Genomic DNA, 17,080 nt, shown 5'->3' with positions numbered 1-17,080 from the left:
AATGACAATGACGACAATGACGACGATGATGACGACGACGACAATGACGACAATGACGACGATGACAATGACGATCATGATGACAATGACAATGACGACAATGACGATCATGATGACGATGACGACGACAACGACAATGACGACAATGACGATCATGATGACGATGACGACGACAATGACTACAATGACGATCATGATGACGACGACAATGACGATCATGACGACGATGATGACGATGACAACGACAATGAGGATAATGACGATCATGATGACAACGACAATGACGACAATGACGATAATGACGATCATGATGACGACGATGACAATGACGATCATGATGACAATGACAATGACGACAATAACGATATGATGACGATGACGACGACGACAACGACAATGACGACAATGATGATGATCATGACGACAATGACGACGATGACGATCATGACGACAATGACGACGATGACGATCATGACGACAATGACGACAACGACAATGACGACAATAACAATGACGATGACGATCATGACGACAATGACGATGATGACGATCATGACGACAATGACGACAATGACAATGACGACAATGACGACAATAACGACAATGACGACAATGACAATGACGACAATGACGATCATGACGACAATGACGACAATGACGACAATGACAATCATGACGATCATGATGACGATGACAATGACGACAATGACGATCATGACGACGATTACGACAACAACGACAATGACGACAATGACGACAATGACGATCATGACGACGATGATGACGATGACAACGACAATGACGACAACGACAACAACGACAATGACGATCATGACGACGATGATGACGCAGGACAAGGGCGATGACGATCCTCACCTCGACATCTCGGCCTGCAGCAAGTCGCCCATTTCGGTGGCGCTCAGGTTTGCCGACGGGAAGGTGCCGTTCGTGTCGTTGGCGCCGCCGGGCACCGTGGCTGTGGCACAGGACAGGGCGCACGCAGAAGCCACCGAGAATTGATTACACGGAGACTCCACGCGGATAACACACAAAGACAAAGATCCCCCGTGTAGCCTCAACAGACTGCTGGGGCAAGTGCTGTTAGCGAGCACCTATGAAGGCCGGCACGGCACACGAGGGGGTGGGCGGCCAGCACCACGCCCGGCCGCCTTTGTCTCCCTAGTGGCGATGTTTACACACCGCACCGGGTACTCATTTGAGGCCGAGTCGACCTAGGGGAGGCCCAGGACCGGTTCAGATAATCATCACCGGCGTTGGCCGGGCGCGAGAATCGAACTCGCGTCGCCGGGTTCGTAACGCACCGCAGCGCTAACCGCTTGCACCACCGCTCCCCACACGTACAGGCACACACACGCACTCACACGCACCGAGCGAGCGATGGAGAGAGGAGGTTTCACATCGTTTCTCTCCGGGCTTTGATCCCCGGATCGCCTCTGCCGGCATCGCGGCGTCACGGACGCCTCCACATGAGCAGAGAGCGGCCCGCAGAAGCGGATTTCACAGAGCTACCTCCAAGATCCCTTCATCACGTGACGACACTGGTCCCACTTGCCATGTTCTTGGTTGTTTCGGTACAGTCACGTAGATAGAAATACAAATAATAGCATAAAATACAAAATAAAGCGATCTTTTTCTCTTTTCTTTTTCTCTCCGGCTGATGAAGACCGCTTGTGTTGCGATCGAAACGTCGTGGGCTTTTTGCTTTTATTATTATTCAATTAAATTTTTATTTATTTCTATCTTGGTGACTTTATCGAAAGAACCAAGAATATGAATTCCTGCAGTCACGAAAGCTTTAAGTCAAAATTTAACCCACTTCCCATGTTAGAGAATGACCCGCAGGAGTAGATAACACCACAGAGCTACCTCCGGATATCCCGTCTTCAAGTGTCACTCGAGTGAGTCTTTGAGAGTCTGGTTCAATCACGGGGGGGCCAGAGTCGCTGCGGCCCCACACAGTCGCGCCAAAAGAGCGTCACGGCAGCGTCAGACCGACGGCGTCGAGACGGAGAGAACGAGAGGCAAAGAGAGCGAATCTGGACGCCTGTGAAAAAGAGCTTCATAGCTCATCGGATTTCCTCCGGTCTGAATGAAGGTCGTGAATCGCGAGGTCGTGAATCGCGAGGTCGTGACCCCCCCCCCCCGCCCCTTCCCACCGTTGATGCCGCTGCGGACGAAGCTGTCGGTCATTTGGCCAAACACGATGATCATGAGGGGGAGGGCTCCTCCGTGACCCGTCGCAGCCACCAGGCCCACGATCATGAGGGCCACGTCCAGGCCGTCGGCGAACCGGAACTACGGGCACGGAGACATCGACACGGAGACATCGACACGGAGACATCGACACGGAGACACGGACACATTGATAGAGAAACATCGACAGGGAGACATCAACAGAGACAACGGCATGGAGACATCGACACGGAGACACGGACACAGAGACACGGACACAGAGACATCGACACAGAGACATTGACACGGAGACATTGACACGGAGACACGGACACATTGATAGAGAAACATCGACAGGGAGACATCAACAGAGACAACGGCATGGAGATATCGACACGGAGACATCGACACGGAGACACGGACACAGAGACATCGACACAGAGACATCGACACAGAGACATCGAGACATTGATGGAGAAACATCGACACAGAGACATCGACACTGAGACATCAACACAGAGACACGGACACATTGATAGAGAAACAACGACACAGAGACAGCAACAGAGACAACAGGATGGAGACACGGACACGGACACATTGATAGAGCAACATCGACACGGAGACATCGATACAGAGACATCGACACGGAGACACGGACACATCGATATCGGAACATCGACACGGATATCGATATGGAGACATCAACAGAAACAACGGCATGGAGACACGGACACATTGATCGAGCAACATCGACACGGAGACATCGATACACAATGACGCGGAGGCAACGACTCAGGTAGAAGCAATGTTTTACCCGCGTGTGTATAATAACTATACGTATGTAAATGTGCGTGCGGTGTAGTGATTATAATTACCACTTCCAGTACGCCGACTGCCCCCTTTGGCTTCTTGTCCTTCTTGTCTCTGATTGGGTGGAGGGGGGGGAGAGAGATGGGGAGGGGAGATGGGGGGGGGGTAGAGAGATGGGGGGGGGGGGACAGATATGGGGGGGGGGTAGAGAGATGGGGGGGGGTAGAGAGATGGGGGGGGGGACAGATATGGGGGGGGGGTAGAGAGATGGGGGGGCGGGTAGAGAGATGGGGGGGGGACAGATATGGGGGGGGGGGGTAGAGAGATGGGGGGGGGTAGAGAGATTGGGGGGGGGGAGATGGAGGGGGGAGATGGAGGGGGAAGAGAGAGATGGGGGGGAGGAGATGGGGGGGGGAGAGAGAGAGATGGGGGGGAGGAGATGGGGGGGGGTAGAGAGATGGGGGGGGGGGGGAGATGGAGGGGGGAGAGAGAGAGATGGGGGGGAGGAGATGGGGGGGGGAGAGAGATGGGGGGGGGGGGGTAGAGAGATGGGGGGGGGGGAGATGGAGGGGGGAGAGAGATGGGGGGGGAAGAGAGATGGGGAGGGGAGATGGAGGGGGGAGAGATGGGGGGGGGAGATGGGGGGAAGAGAGATGGGGGGGGGGGGAGAGACACTTTTTTTTACTAATTGGCCGTGTCGGATGGTGGAGGGTTGCGACACATTTATAAATAATGCGATCTAACCCAAATACCTTTATTGTAAATAATACTGGCCGCGAAAGCCTGCTACGTGTTAAAGTTGCGGTTTAAGTTTATTTTTTGCGCTTTGCTTACCCTTCCCTGTACTTTGCACTCCCTATCGTTGTTTGTTGTTGTTATTGTTGTATTGTTGCTGTTGTATTGTTGCTGTTGTTGTTTTGTTGTTGTAGTGTTGTTGTTGTTTTGTTGTAGTGTTGTAGTGTTGTTGTAGTGTTGTTGTATTGTTGTTGTTGTATTGTTGTTGTAGTGTTGTAGTGTTGTAGTGTTGTAGTGTTGTATTGTTGTTGTTGTATTGTTGCTGTTGTATTGTTGTTGTAGTGTTGTTGTTGTTTTGTTGTAGTGTTGTTGTATTGTTGTTGTATTGTATTATATCTCTCTGCCCCGCCACCCTGACTGGACACCCGTCAAAAAAAAAAGGCTGCATAGCGCACAGAAAAATCTCGAGCATAAAAAAAAAAATCGGCATTCCGATTCTTCGTCTTCCACCGCTCAATGTCCCCCCCCGACCCATCGACTCCGCCGCTCCCCCTGCCCGTGCGCGGGTCGCGATGAGCAACCGTCGACAGTCGCCAGCGGTCGTTGTCATTGGGTCACAGCAGAGGTCGCAACCGGGTACCCGATACCCGTACCCTACCCGATACCCGGCTACCCGTACCCGGCCGGGTACGGGTAGCCGTTTGCGACCCTGGTGCGGCCGGGTACGGGTACGGGTACGGGTAGACCGTGAGTCACTGGTGAGTCACCGTTTGTCACTCATTTCGGGTAGGGTACGGGTACGGGTACCCGTTTGCGACCCTGGTGCGGCCGGATACGGGTACGGGTAAAGAATCAAAACCCGTTTGCGACCTCTGGGTCACAGCGATAGGCCGCCCCTCATTGTCGCCGTCGAACCGTTCTGACATCACAGAAGCCCAGCCTCACCCCCCCTCCACCGCCCAATGAAAGAACCGTGGACTCACTTGTCCGCCTTCGTTGTGACCTCCTCCTTTGTGTCCTCCGCTGGCGCGTCTCGCTCGAAGCCGGCGTTGTGGAAGCCATTCTTGACGCTACCTGCACGCAACAAAAAGGGGGGCACCGCGCCCCCCACCCCAGCGCTGTCAGCGAGCGCCTATTGAGGCCGATTGGCACAGTTGGCGAAGTACGGTGCAAAAGGAGTTCAACGTACACGCACACACACACACAACGCGCGGTTAACATGCCAATGTTGACCCACCGTTGGTCCAACGTTGGTTTAACGTTGACCCAACGTCGCCCCAACGCTCCACGTTTACTGCGGTTTGCCAACCCCACCAGGTAGGTGCTCATTCGAAGCTGAGTCGACCTAGGGGAGAGTGGGAATCTAACTCGGGTCGTTGGCTTCAGAGGCACTACGAAGGCCGGCACGGCACACGAGGGGGTGGGTGGCCAGCTCCACGCCCGGCCGCCTTTGTCTCTCCAGTGGCGATGTTTACACACCGCACCAGGTACTCGTTTCAGGCTGAGTCGACCTAGGGGAGGCCCAGGACCGGTTCAGATAATCATCACAGGTGTTGGTAGCCACCAGCAGGAATCAAACTCGGGTCGCCGGCTCCGCAGCTAAATGCGCTAACCGCTGCGCCACCGCTCCTAACATGTGTACATGTACACATACGACACACACACAAACAGTCGTGTATGCACGGTACACACACACACACACAAAGGTTATTATAAAGGCCACTGAAGCCAAACATGCTTTGTGTGCGTTTAGTTTCTTGTCTTTCCCCCGCACCTCCGATTAGCTCGGCTGTCTACGGACGGTGCGAAAGACGTTCAACGTGTACAAAGATAAAGATCCCCCGTATAGCCTGTAACAGACTGTAGGGGCAAGTGCTGTTAGCGAGTAGCCCCTATGAAGGCCGGCATAGCACACGAGGGGGTGGGTGGCCAGCAACCACGCCCGACCGCCTTTGTCTCCCCAGTGGCGATGTTTACACACCACACCAGGTACTCATTTGAGGCCGAGTCGACCTAGGGGAGGCCCAGGACCGGTTCAGACAATCGTCACCGGCGGTGTTGGCCGTGAGCGGGAATCGAACCCGGGTCGCCAGGTTTCGGAGCGCAGCGCTGCGCTAACCGCTACACCACCGCTCCCCGCACACACGCAGACACACACGCAGACACACACGCAGACACACACGCAGACACACACGCAGACACACACGCAGACACACACGCAGACACACACGCAGACACACACGCAGGTTAAATAAACGCCGCACGCAGAAAGAGAATGAAGCCTTAGGCCACCTGTCCGTGACTCCGGACTAAGCGACGAAACCAGACGCCGCTGTCAATCCGCCGCTGGACTAGAGCCTCGCGCGAGCCGCGCGGCGTTATTTGACCGTACTTCACCGTGCTGGTCAGTGCGGGTTTGGTGAAGACGGGCAGCGCAGAGAGTACAGCACAACACCAAATGTGGGGGCAGGGAGGGGGGGGGCTACCCTGTCCTCTGCTGCCCGCCATGCATCCCAGCAGCAGCAGGAGCCTATAGCACCTGGCATGCACGGTGGTCACCCCATCCGAGCATTGTCCAGGCTCAACCCCGGCTTGACCTCGTGGTGGTGAAATTTATTTACGATCATGCCTCGCCGAGTACCAAGGCCTACTTCCCAGGAGGCTGCTGCTGCTGCCGCTGCTGCTGCCGCTGCTGCTGCTGCTGCCGCTGCCGCTGCAGCTGCAGCTGCTGCTGCTGCTGCTGCCGCTGCAGCTGCTGCTGCTGCTGCTGGCGGTACTGCATTGGGGACGTTTGGCCGACTGGAGCGACGGATGAATGTTTGGGATTTCGCGTGGGCACCGCCAAAAACGAAGAGCCCGGTGGGAGCGTTTACCTCGTTCGGGAACGAAGGTTGGCGTCAGGTCAAATCCGTCGCTCTCCTTCCCCTTCCCGGCCATCTCGGCGGCTGCGGGTGGAGGACGCAGGTAGCCCCCCCAACGATCCTGGGGTAGGCGGATTCCTGGAGAGAGAGAAAGAACAAACGTTGGGGCGGGGTTGGTGGCGGCGGCGGCGGCGGCGTTCGTCTCCGCGGCACGGACCACGAGTGACGGGGGACGCGGTCGTGGCGGGCGCGCTGCGGCGAGGAAAGAAAAATGCCACGTCGAGGTGACACACACAGCAAAGGGAACCTCCTGAGAATCATCTTCTTTGTTCTTTCGGTAAAGTCACGTAGAAGGGAAATAATAAAGTAATAAAAATAAAACATAATAAAAGTATTTTATTTTATTATGTTTAAAAAAAATTAAACATAATAAAAAATAAAACATAATAAAATTAATTTATTTTAGTATGCTTTATTTTTATTATTTTATTACTTTATTATTTCCCTTCTACGTGACTTTACCGAAAGAACCAAGAAGATGAATCCCTGCAGTCACGAAAGCTTTAGATAGAAAAGTCCTGAGAGTCGTTGGGCGTGGGGGGGGAGAGTGGGGGTGGAGAAGTCGCCTTTCCCCATTCAACACGATGACGTCCGCTCGTCGTCGCTTGCAAAGTCACGGCATGTCCGTTTTGGACCTGTGCGCTTAACCGACAACGACGCCGAGAATGGAATTCAAAAGATCTCGTGAACAAACACCAGCTTGTTGTGAAAGAGCCACACGCAGCAAGAACATCTGGGTTTGAACTTCCCACCCTAAACCGCATCCGCTTGACAAAGCTTCAGCGGCAGCACATGCTGATCCCTGCTGCGCTGGTGGAACATTTGAAAAATCTCCAGTAGCGTGGGACTGTGAGTCACCCAGGGCAGACACGTAGTACAACGTGGAATGGCACAATGCCCCGATCCACAAACACGACGGAGAACATCACAGCGGTACACTCCGCTTGCTCCTGACGCGGTTATCTGGCCTGAACACCTGAATGTGAAATTGTAGCCGTTAGTTGATGTAGATGCACATCACACGGAAGAAATAATTTAAAGGGAGGAGGCCACCCAGTAAACATGGAACGTCGCCGGGCCAAAGTCAGGCCTAACGTTTGCAACCAGATCTCGACGTTGGCCCAACGTTGACCCAACGTCGGCCCAACGTCGGGATGTGCCTGCCCACCGAGTTGATGCCATCGGTTGTTCACCGCCGGCCCCAAAGCGTCAGAGTTGCGACGGATGAAGAGTGCATTCACACGCGGCTGGGAACGAGCAAGGTTCATCGTAAGAGGTTATCCATCGTAAGAGCAAGGTGATCGTCGTAAGAAGTTTCCCCTCGCTCTGTGCGGTGGTAGTCGGCGTAGTAGATTTTTTTCAAAGAATAAAGGGGAGCAGGCAGTGAAATTGCGTGGCATCACGGACCACGCGGTCACACCCAACCCACAATGCACTGCATGAGGCGATAGCTGCCTGCCGAGTAGCGTACAGACACACACATCTATATTGCCAACTAATCAAACTATTTTCTATCATACTGGGTGTTTGAATAAGATGGACCCACTTTCAAAGCAGTATATTTCACGATGGCAACTTGTTACAATTACACAAAAAGTTACAAACGGTTTAACGAGTTATCAAGTTTTACTAACCCTTTAATAAATGTGCCCTCCACGTGCTGTACGGACAACATCGAGACGATAGTTGAATTCATCCCAAACGCCTCTCTTCTCACGTTTCCCTCTGAGGTGCGTGGTCGCCCTGTGCTCTTCCCCTTACATCAACAGCCCGTTTCCTCAAATTGTCGGCACTGACGGCGGACGCTCTTTGACGTTGGCGGATCAATGCCAAGACGCCGTTGAAACGCACGCTGCACCGCAATTACGGATTTTCAGTCTTGCCGAACTGCAGAACGCAAAACGCCCCTTGTGTGTTGCGGGGTCGCCGTCTTGCGAATGACCGAGGCTAGGGGCTGTTTGTGCGCTGGGAGAGGCATCTAGCAGTCATCATTTGAAACTCTGTGCCCCGCACTTTCAAGTGGTAAGAGTTTCATTCATGGGCGGTTCGTGGTTGCAGAGATATACCGGGTCCATCTTTTTTAAACACTCTCTACAATAAACAAAAACTATTTATTAAACGATATTTTGTTTCATCAGGTAAGGCCCACTGAGCTATGTAGATCTTCTTTCAGAAGCGACCTGGCCACTAACTGATAGCTCAAAGAAGTGGCTCATCATCGTCACGTAGAAATATTTTTCGGCCAAATACTCCAAGCACACGATGTTGATTCTAAATGTGGAGGGGCAAAACCGGAGGACCCAGAGAAAAAGCGACACAAGCACAGGTAGAGACAATGCAAACTCCAAATATGCAGCAGGCGTCACAGGGTTGGGATCGAACCCACGACCTCCTGTACACCAGGCGATGTAGTTAACATCTCCTAGCCACCGTGATGATGAGAGACACGCAGACTCCAAATATAAAGCATTAGGGTTAAAATCGAACCCACGACCTCCTGCATACCAGGCGAGGTAGTTAACATCTCCTAGCCACCGTGATGATGATGAGAGAGAGACACCCAAACTCCAAATATACAGCAGCAGGCGAGGTAGTTAACATCTCCTAGCCACCGTGATGATGATGAGAGAGAGAGAGACACGCAAACTCCAAATATACAGCAGCAGGCGTCAGGGTCGGGATCGAACCCACGACCTCCTGCATACCAGGCGAGGTAGTTAACATCTCCTAGCCACCGTGATGATGATGAGAGAGAGAGACACGCAAACTCCAAATATACAGCAGCAGGCGTCAGGGTCGGGATCGAACCCACGACCTCCTGTATACCAGGCGATGTAGTTAACATCTCCTAGCCACCGTGATGATGATGAGAGAGACACCCAAACTCCAAATATACAGCAGCAGGCGATGTAGTTAACATCTCCTAGCCACCATGATGATGATGAGAGAGAGAGACACGCAAACTCCAAATATACAGCAGCAGGCGTCAGGGTCGGGATCGAACCCACGACCTCCTGCATACCAGGCGAGGTAGTTAACATTTCGTCACTGCGGGGGCCATTATATATGCATGTAGAACTTGTTTTGCACTGTACGTGGCCAACAGCGCTAATTGGAAGTGCGGGTTACAAGGATGGTGACGATTATGATGATGGTGGTGATGATGATGGTAATGATGATGGTGTAACAATGATTGTAATGGTGATGATGATGGTGGTGATGATGATGGTAACAATGATTGTAATGGTGATGATGATGGTGGTGATGATGATGGTAACAATGATTGTAAAGGTGGTGATGATGGTAACAATGATTGTAAAGGTGATGATGATGGTAACAATGATTGTAAAGGTGGTGATGATGGTAACAATGATTGTAAAGGTGATGATGATGGTAACGATGATGGTAACGATGACTGTAAAGGTGATGATGGTAACGATGATGGTAACGATGACTGTAATGGTGATGATAATGGTAACGATGATGGTAACGATGATGGTAACAAGGATTGCAATGGTGATGATGGTAACGATTATGGTAACGATGACTAATGATGATGGTAACGATGATGGTAACAATGATTGTAATGGTGATGATAATAATGGTAACGATGACTGTAATGATGATGATGGTAATGATGATGGTAACATGATTGTAGTGGTGATGATGATGATGGTGGTAACGATGATGGTAACGATGACTGTAATGGTGATGATGATGGTAACGATGATGGTAACGATGACTGTAATAGTGATGATGGTAACGATGATGATGGTAACGATGACTGTAATGATGATGATGGTAACGATGATGGTAACAATGATTGTAATGATGATGGTAACGATGACTGTAATGATGATGATGTTAATGATGATGGTAACAATGATTGTAGTGGTGATGATGATGGTAATGATGATGGCAACAATGATTGTAGTGGTGATGATGATCATGGTAATGATGATGGTGTAACAATGATTGTAATGGTAATGATGATGATGGTGGTGATGATGATGGTAACAATGATTGTAGTGATGATGATGGTAATGATGATGGTAACAATGATTGTAGTGATGATGATGATGATGATGGTAATGATGATGGCAACAATGATTGTAGTGGTGATGATGATGATGGTAATGATGATGGTAACAATGATTGTAGTGATGATGATGATGGTAATGATGATGGCAACAATGATTGTAGTGGTGATGATGATGATGGTAATGATGATGGTAACAATGATTGTAGTGATGATGATGATGGTAATGATGATGGTGTAACAATGATTGTAGTGGTGATGATGATGGTAACAATGATTGTAGTGATGATGATGATGATGGTAATGATGATGGTAACAATGATTGTAGTGATGATGATGATGATGGTAATGATGATGGTAACAATGATTGTAGTGGTGATGATGATGATGGTGGTGATGATGATGGTAACAATGATTGTAGTGATGATGATGATGGTAATGATGATGGTAACAATGATTGTAATGGTGATGATGGTCACGATGATGACGGTGGTGTACAGTAAAGACGGAGGCAGCCGCGTCACTTGACCCCTCTACACACGTGACCAGACACCTTGCGCCAATATATCAAAGGGACGACATCAACAAAAGACAAAGTTCCCCCGAGTAGCCTCAGCAGACTGTTGGGGCAAGTGCTGTTAACGAGCACCTATTGAAGGCCGGCACGGCACACGAGGGGGTTTGGGTGGCCAGCACCACGCCCGGCCGCCTTTGTCTCCCGAATGGCGATGGATTTTTTTACAGGCACTCATTTGAGGCCGAGTCGACCTAGGAGAGGAGGCCCAGGACCGGTTCAGAGAATCGTCACCGGTGTTGGTTTGGGGCCGTCCATAAATGACGTCACGCGATTTTGGACGATTTTTGACCCCCCCCCCCCGTCGTCACACGGCGTCACAAAAAGTCAGACCCCCCCTCGTCACAAAGCTCTGCCCCCCCCCAAAAAATAAAACATGCTTCAAATCGCTTTAAACCATTGTTATTGTAGTGCGTATTTAATGTGGCACATTTATTAAAAAGTCGATTTAATTAAATAGAACGTGTTGTTTATATTTATTTAAAGTTGCGCAATTTTGATGTCACACATCGTCACAAATGTCTGACCCCCCCCCCTAGGTGCGTGACGTCATTTATGGACGGCCCTTTACCGTGAGCGGGAATCGAACTCGGGACGCCGGGTTCGTAGCCGACCGACAGCTCGCGTGCGCTGTGATGGTGCCAGGAAGACGACTCATCACACAAAACAAAAATCTCAAAATAACAAATCCTGCCAATCACCTAGAGGGCAACTTAGTTTATTTCTAAACTCCCACCCGTAAAACCCCAGCAGTGCCTCCTGATCCTTAGAGGCTATTGGGGGTGGGGTGGGGAGTTAGAGTTGCGTAAATATAAGTGTGTCGTTAAACCCGCCACCGCCCGACAAAGCCCAGTTGAATTTCGATTTAAAGCTTTCGTGACTGCAGGGATTCATCTTCTTGGTTCTTTCGGTAAAGTCACGTAGAAGGGAAATAAAAAAACATAATAAAATAATAAAAATAAAACATAATAAAATAATACATATAAAACATAATAAAATAATAAAAATAAAACATAATAAAATTTCGATTTAAAGCTTTCGTGACTGCAGGGATTCATCTTCTTGGTTCTTTCGATGAAGTCACGTAGAATGGAAATAATAAAATAATACAAATAAAACAATAAAATTATTCTCACGACGTTTTCGGCCACAACGCAAGCAGCCGTCCTCAGATGGAAAGCAGGTCCTAGAGTCGTGACTTTACCGAAAAAACCAAGAAGATGAAGCCCAGTTGGTTAAAGGTTTGTCACGTGAACAGAACGTGCCAATACGTTACTAGTTGAGCACTTCGCCGGTGAGTCGGAGAGTAAAACCCGCTGCAACATTGAACGAAGTTTCACCGGCAATCACGACAACAGCCAGCCTCATCGGGCGAGACAGAGTCATTCAGACTTTGTCTTCTTGACAGACCTGTTCTTCACCTGAGGACGGCTGCTTGCGTTGTGGCCGAAACGGCGTGAGAATTATTTTATTGTGTTTTATTTTTATTATTTTTTTATTTCCATTCTTTCGGTAAAGTCACGTAGAAGGGAAATAATAAAATAAAACAATAAAATAATTCTCATGACGTTTCGGCCACAACGCAAGCAGCCGTCCTCAGGTGAAAACAGGTCTGTCGGAAAGACAGTCGGAAAGACAGCGTCTCATTCAGACAGCGTCTCATTCAGACAGCGTCTCATTCAGACAGCGTCTCATTCAGACAGCGTCTCATTCAGACAGCGTCTCATTCAGACAGCGTCTCATTCAGACAGCGTCTCATTCAGACAGCGTCTCATTCAGACAGCGTCTCATTCAGACAGCGTCTCATTCAGACAGCGTCTCATTCAGACAGCGTCTCATTCAGACAGCGTCTCATTCAGACAGCGTCTCATTCAGACAGCGTCTCATTCAGACAGCGTCTCATTCAGACAGCGTCTCATTCAGACAGCGTCTCATTCAGACAGCGTCTCATTCAGACAGCGTCTTTCCGACAGACCTGTTCTTCACCTGAGGACGGCTGCTTGCGTTGTGGCCGAAACGTCGTGAGAATTATTTTATTACGTTTTATTTTTATTATTTTATTATTTCCCTTCTACGTGACTCTACCGAAAGAACCAAGAAGATGAATCCCTGCAGTCACGAAAGCTTTAAATGCTCAAAAGTTTTTTTTGCTAAAAATTCAAAAGTCTTTCCGAGTTGCTGCCTGCACGTTCCAGCTTGGTCTCCTCCCCCCCCCGCCCCCCACTCTACCTGCATTATTCAACCAAAACACAAGTCAAGTTGCTGGTAAGCTCCAACATATCCCCGGCGCCTCGTGCAACCACCGAAGGTTTCCATTGCAGACCCGCCCGTCTGTGATAACAACAGCTTCGTAGCTCATCAGATTCCTCCACGCAGTCTAAATCAAGATGCTGATGCTCGATTCGCGTGCGTTCATGCCACTAAACAATAGGCGCTGCCGTGCGCCTGTACCTAACGTTCCAAATGACACTTTGCACCCTGCGTTTCGTTTAACACCCGTTTAATAAACCTCGTTTGTGAGTCGTGACAAATCCCTTAGGGACCCAGCTGCTGTATAGGCAAAGGCAAAGACAAAGATCCGCTGTATAGCCTTAACAGACTGTAGGGGAAAGTGCTGTTAGCGAGCTGTATAGGCACTCCTCTACTGACGAACATTCCACTTACGAACTTTCAGAGGTACGAACAAACCCGTACGTATGTCCAGTTGCCTGTTCGAACCGAGAGTCGTAAGTTATATATGGCGGTGGTGGCATCGACATCTGCTGAACGTGAAGAACCAGTGGAATCTACATCTACAAAACATGAAGAACTAGTGGCATCTACATCTACAGAACATGAAGAACCAGTGGCATCTACATATACAGAACGTGAAGAACCAGTGGCATCTACATCTACAGAACGTGAAGAACCAGTGGCATCTACATCTACAGAACGTGAAGAACCAGTGGCATCTACATCTACAGAACGTGAAGAACCAGTGGCATCTACATCTACAGAACGTGAAGAACCAGTGGCATCTACATCTACAGAACGTGAAGAACCAGTGGCATCTACATCTACAGAACGTGAAGAACCAGTGGCATCTACATCTACAGAACGTGATGAACCAGTGGCATCTACATCTACAGAACATGAAGAACCAGTGGCATCTACAATTGCAGAACATGAAGAACCAGTGGCATCTACATATACAAAACACGAAGAAGCAGTGGCATCTACATCTACAGAACATGAAGAACCAGTGGCATCTACAATTGCAGAATATGATGAACCAGTGGCATCTACATCTACAGAACGTGAAGAACCAGTGGCATCTACATCTGCCAGAGGTTAAGAGGTTATACAACTTTTAAAGCCATTCCCCGTGTTTCGTGTACACGCCGTACATGTTTGGAATCGAGGGGAGTCAAGTGGGACTTACGTGTCTCTCTCTCTCATCATCACTACGGTGGCTAGGAGATGTTAACTACCTCGCCTGGTATACAAGAGTTCGCGGGTTCGATCCCGACTCCTGCTGCTGTATATTTTGAGTTCGCGTGTCTCTCTCGCCGTGGTCGCGTGGATCTTTATCCGGCTCATCCGGTTTTTCTCCTCCACGTGCAAGGAGCACGGCGTTCCGCGTCTCACACTATTTGCCGACTTGCTGTAACATCTCCACGTGACGACGAGGAGCCAATTCGTCGAGCCGATATCGTTCGTGACAGCCAAACTAGCGTCTGTAAAAAAAAGCAGCTTCGTCGGGGGCTTTACCTGGCGAAATAAAAAGTTTATAGTTTACCCTTAAACTACCTCCACCCCTCCCCCTTCTTTCACGAACACGCGATCTGCCATTTCCTGCCAGCACCTGAACACTGCCGGGTTGATCTTCTTGGTTCTTTCGGTAAAGTCACGTAGAAGGGAAGACAGCGTCTTCCCGACAGACCTGTTCTTCACCTGAGAACGGCTGCTTGCGTTATGGCCGAAACGTCGTGAGAATTGTTTTATTTTTATTATTTTATTATTTCCCTTCTACGTGACTTTACCGAAAGAACCAAGAACATTAATCCCTGCAGTCACGAAAGAAGCTTTAAATCGAAAAATACCGCCGGGTTGATTTCATTGCTTCATCTCCCTCCGGTCGACGTCTTCCTCCGCTCGCACGCTGCGTTCCCTCCGTTGGGCTTTCGTTCCGTTATTTGTCTCGACCATCGTCCACATCGACATCGCCATAGTCTATCCGCCCAAGTTCCACTCAAAACTAGAACTACATGCACGATAGCCCCCCCAACTATGGCCGCGTTCTGGAATAAGCCACGTGCCCATCCCCCCTCTCAGTGAAAGCCCCAAGCGGACACAGACCCACAGACCTCCCTTCCCCCACGTGGACTTCACATCGCGAGCGTGGTCTATCCACCGCTGGACGAATATCGATGCGACGTCTCACCTCGCGTTCGCGTTCTTTCTGCTCGCTCGGAGTTTCCCCCTTTTGATGCATTTACGAATCATCTTAGCCGGGACAGCTCCCGCCATGCCAATCGTTCGCTTGGCCCCACAAGTCCTACTGTGCCCTGCCAATGTCCGTGCGTGTCGACCAGAGGTCGCAACCGGGTACCCGATACCCGTACCCTACCCGATACCCGGCTACCCGTACCCGGCCGGGTACGAGTACCCGTTTGCGACCCTGGTGCGGCCGGGGACGGGTACGGGTAGGCCGTGAGTCACTGGTGAGTAACCGTTTGTCACTCATTTCGGGTAGGGTATGGGTAGGATACGGCTACCTGTACCCGGCCGGATACGGGTACCCATTTGCGACCCTGGTGCGGCCGGGTACGGAATCAAAACCCGTTTGCAAGGAATCAAAACCCGTTTGCAACCTCTGGTGTCGACTGCCCAAGTGCGCCTTACCTTCGGTGCCAGAGATCGCTCGCAGTTGCAGGATTCAAGTCGGCCGCGTGCGAGCGCGTGTCTCTACACAAGCGGCGTCCGGACACGCCGAGTGAAACGTCGACCCGAATTGCCGTCGAAAAGGTGTAGAAGCCACCGCGTGGCACCAGGGCGATGCCGAAATAAATGATTCAGCCCAGCGGTTGCCGTCCCGATGTGTAGTAGGTGCCACGCATTCGGCTGCCGAGTTAGCAAGCGACACGCTCGCAACAGAAATGAGAATAATAAGCGCAGCTACGCACGCAGGCGAGGAACCACTTTTGTTTGCGAAGGGAGCGACGACTGATCGACCGTGGGCGTTCCTGCTCCAACGTCCGCCTCGCGTGTGAGCTGTGCGTTTGATGTTTTATAGATGGTGGAGGTGAGTAGGTGGGTGGGTCAGAATGCTTTAAGCATGAGGAACCGCCCCATCACCTCATGCTATATCTGACTTGTTGATGCAACGGCGCTGTAATTCCGGTGGTTACATCCTCCACGATCATCATCACTATCAGTAACATCCATCATCACTATAAATACAACCACCATCATCATTACCATCATCACCACGACCATCATCATCACTACCATCATCACTGTTAGTACAACCAAAGCGAACACCACCATCATCGGCACAACTACAAGTATCACAGCCATCATAATCATAACCACCAGCACCACCTCCATCATCATCGTCATCACATCACCACTACCACCAAAAAACACCTCCATCATCACCATCAACACCACCAACACCACCAACACCACCAACACCACCTCCATCATCATCATTACCACCACCACCAAAACCACCTCCTCCATCATCACCACTTTACTTACTACCAACATCACAACCACTTTCATCACCACCACCACGAGTACAACCACGCAGCCAACCACACA

General features: G+C 50.3%; 1 protein-coding gene across 1 annotated transcript; it reads right to left on the bottom strand.

The window, feature by feature from the left end:
- Positions 1-872: 872 nt before the first annotated feature.
- Positions 873-16,513, bottom strand: LOC144951402 (ATP-binding cassette sub-family B member 5-like). Its single transcript, XM_078881640.1, has 6 exons — positions 16,160-16,513; positions 6,615-6,740; positions 4,725-4,815; positions 3,072-3,120; positions 2,178-2,316; positions 873-976 (listed from the first exon to the last, which is right to left on the bottom strand). Exons 2-6 carry the CDS (start codon positions 6,676-6,678, stop codon positions 873-875), a joined length of 447 nt encoding a protein of 148 aa, XP_078737766.1. The 5' UTR covers positions 6,679-6,740; positions 16,160-16,513.
- Between the last annotated feature and the right edge of the window lie 567 nt (positions 16,514-17,080).

This window comes from Lampetra fluviatilis, chromosome 62 (assembly GCF_964198595.1).
Source record: "Lampetra fluviatilis chromosome 62, kcLamFluv1.1, whole genome shotgun sequence".
NCBI lineage: Eukaryota > Metazoa > Chordata > Hyperoartia > Petromyzontiformes > Petromyzontidae > Lampetra > Lampetra fluviatilis.
The sequence above is the reverse complement of the archived record's forward strand: the minus strand, read 5'-3'. Positions and strand labels throughout refer to the sequence as shown.

Bases quoted from the DNA above. Each gene is read 5' to 3' on its own strand.
- LOC144951402 (XM_078881640.1), bottom strand. From the start codon at position 6,678: ATGGCCGGGAAGGGGAAGGAGAGCGACGGATTTGACCTGACGCCAACC. The intron at 4,816-6,614 runs GTAAACGCTCCC...TGTTGCGTGCAG, and splicing joins AACCTTCGTTCCCGAACGAG to GTAGCGTCAAGAATGGCTTC. The intron at 2,317-3,071 runs GTAATTATAATC...CCGTGCCCGTAG, and splicing joins CAGTCGGCGTACTGGAAGTG to TTCCGGTTCGCCGACGGCCT.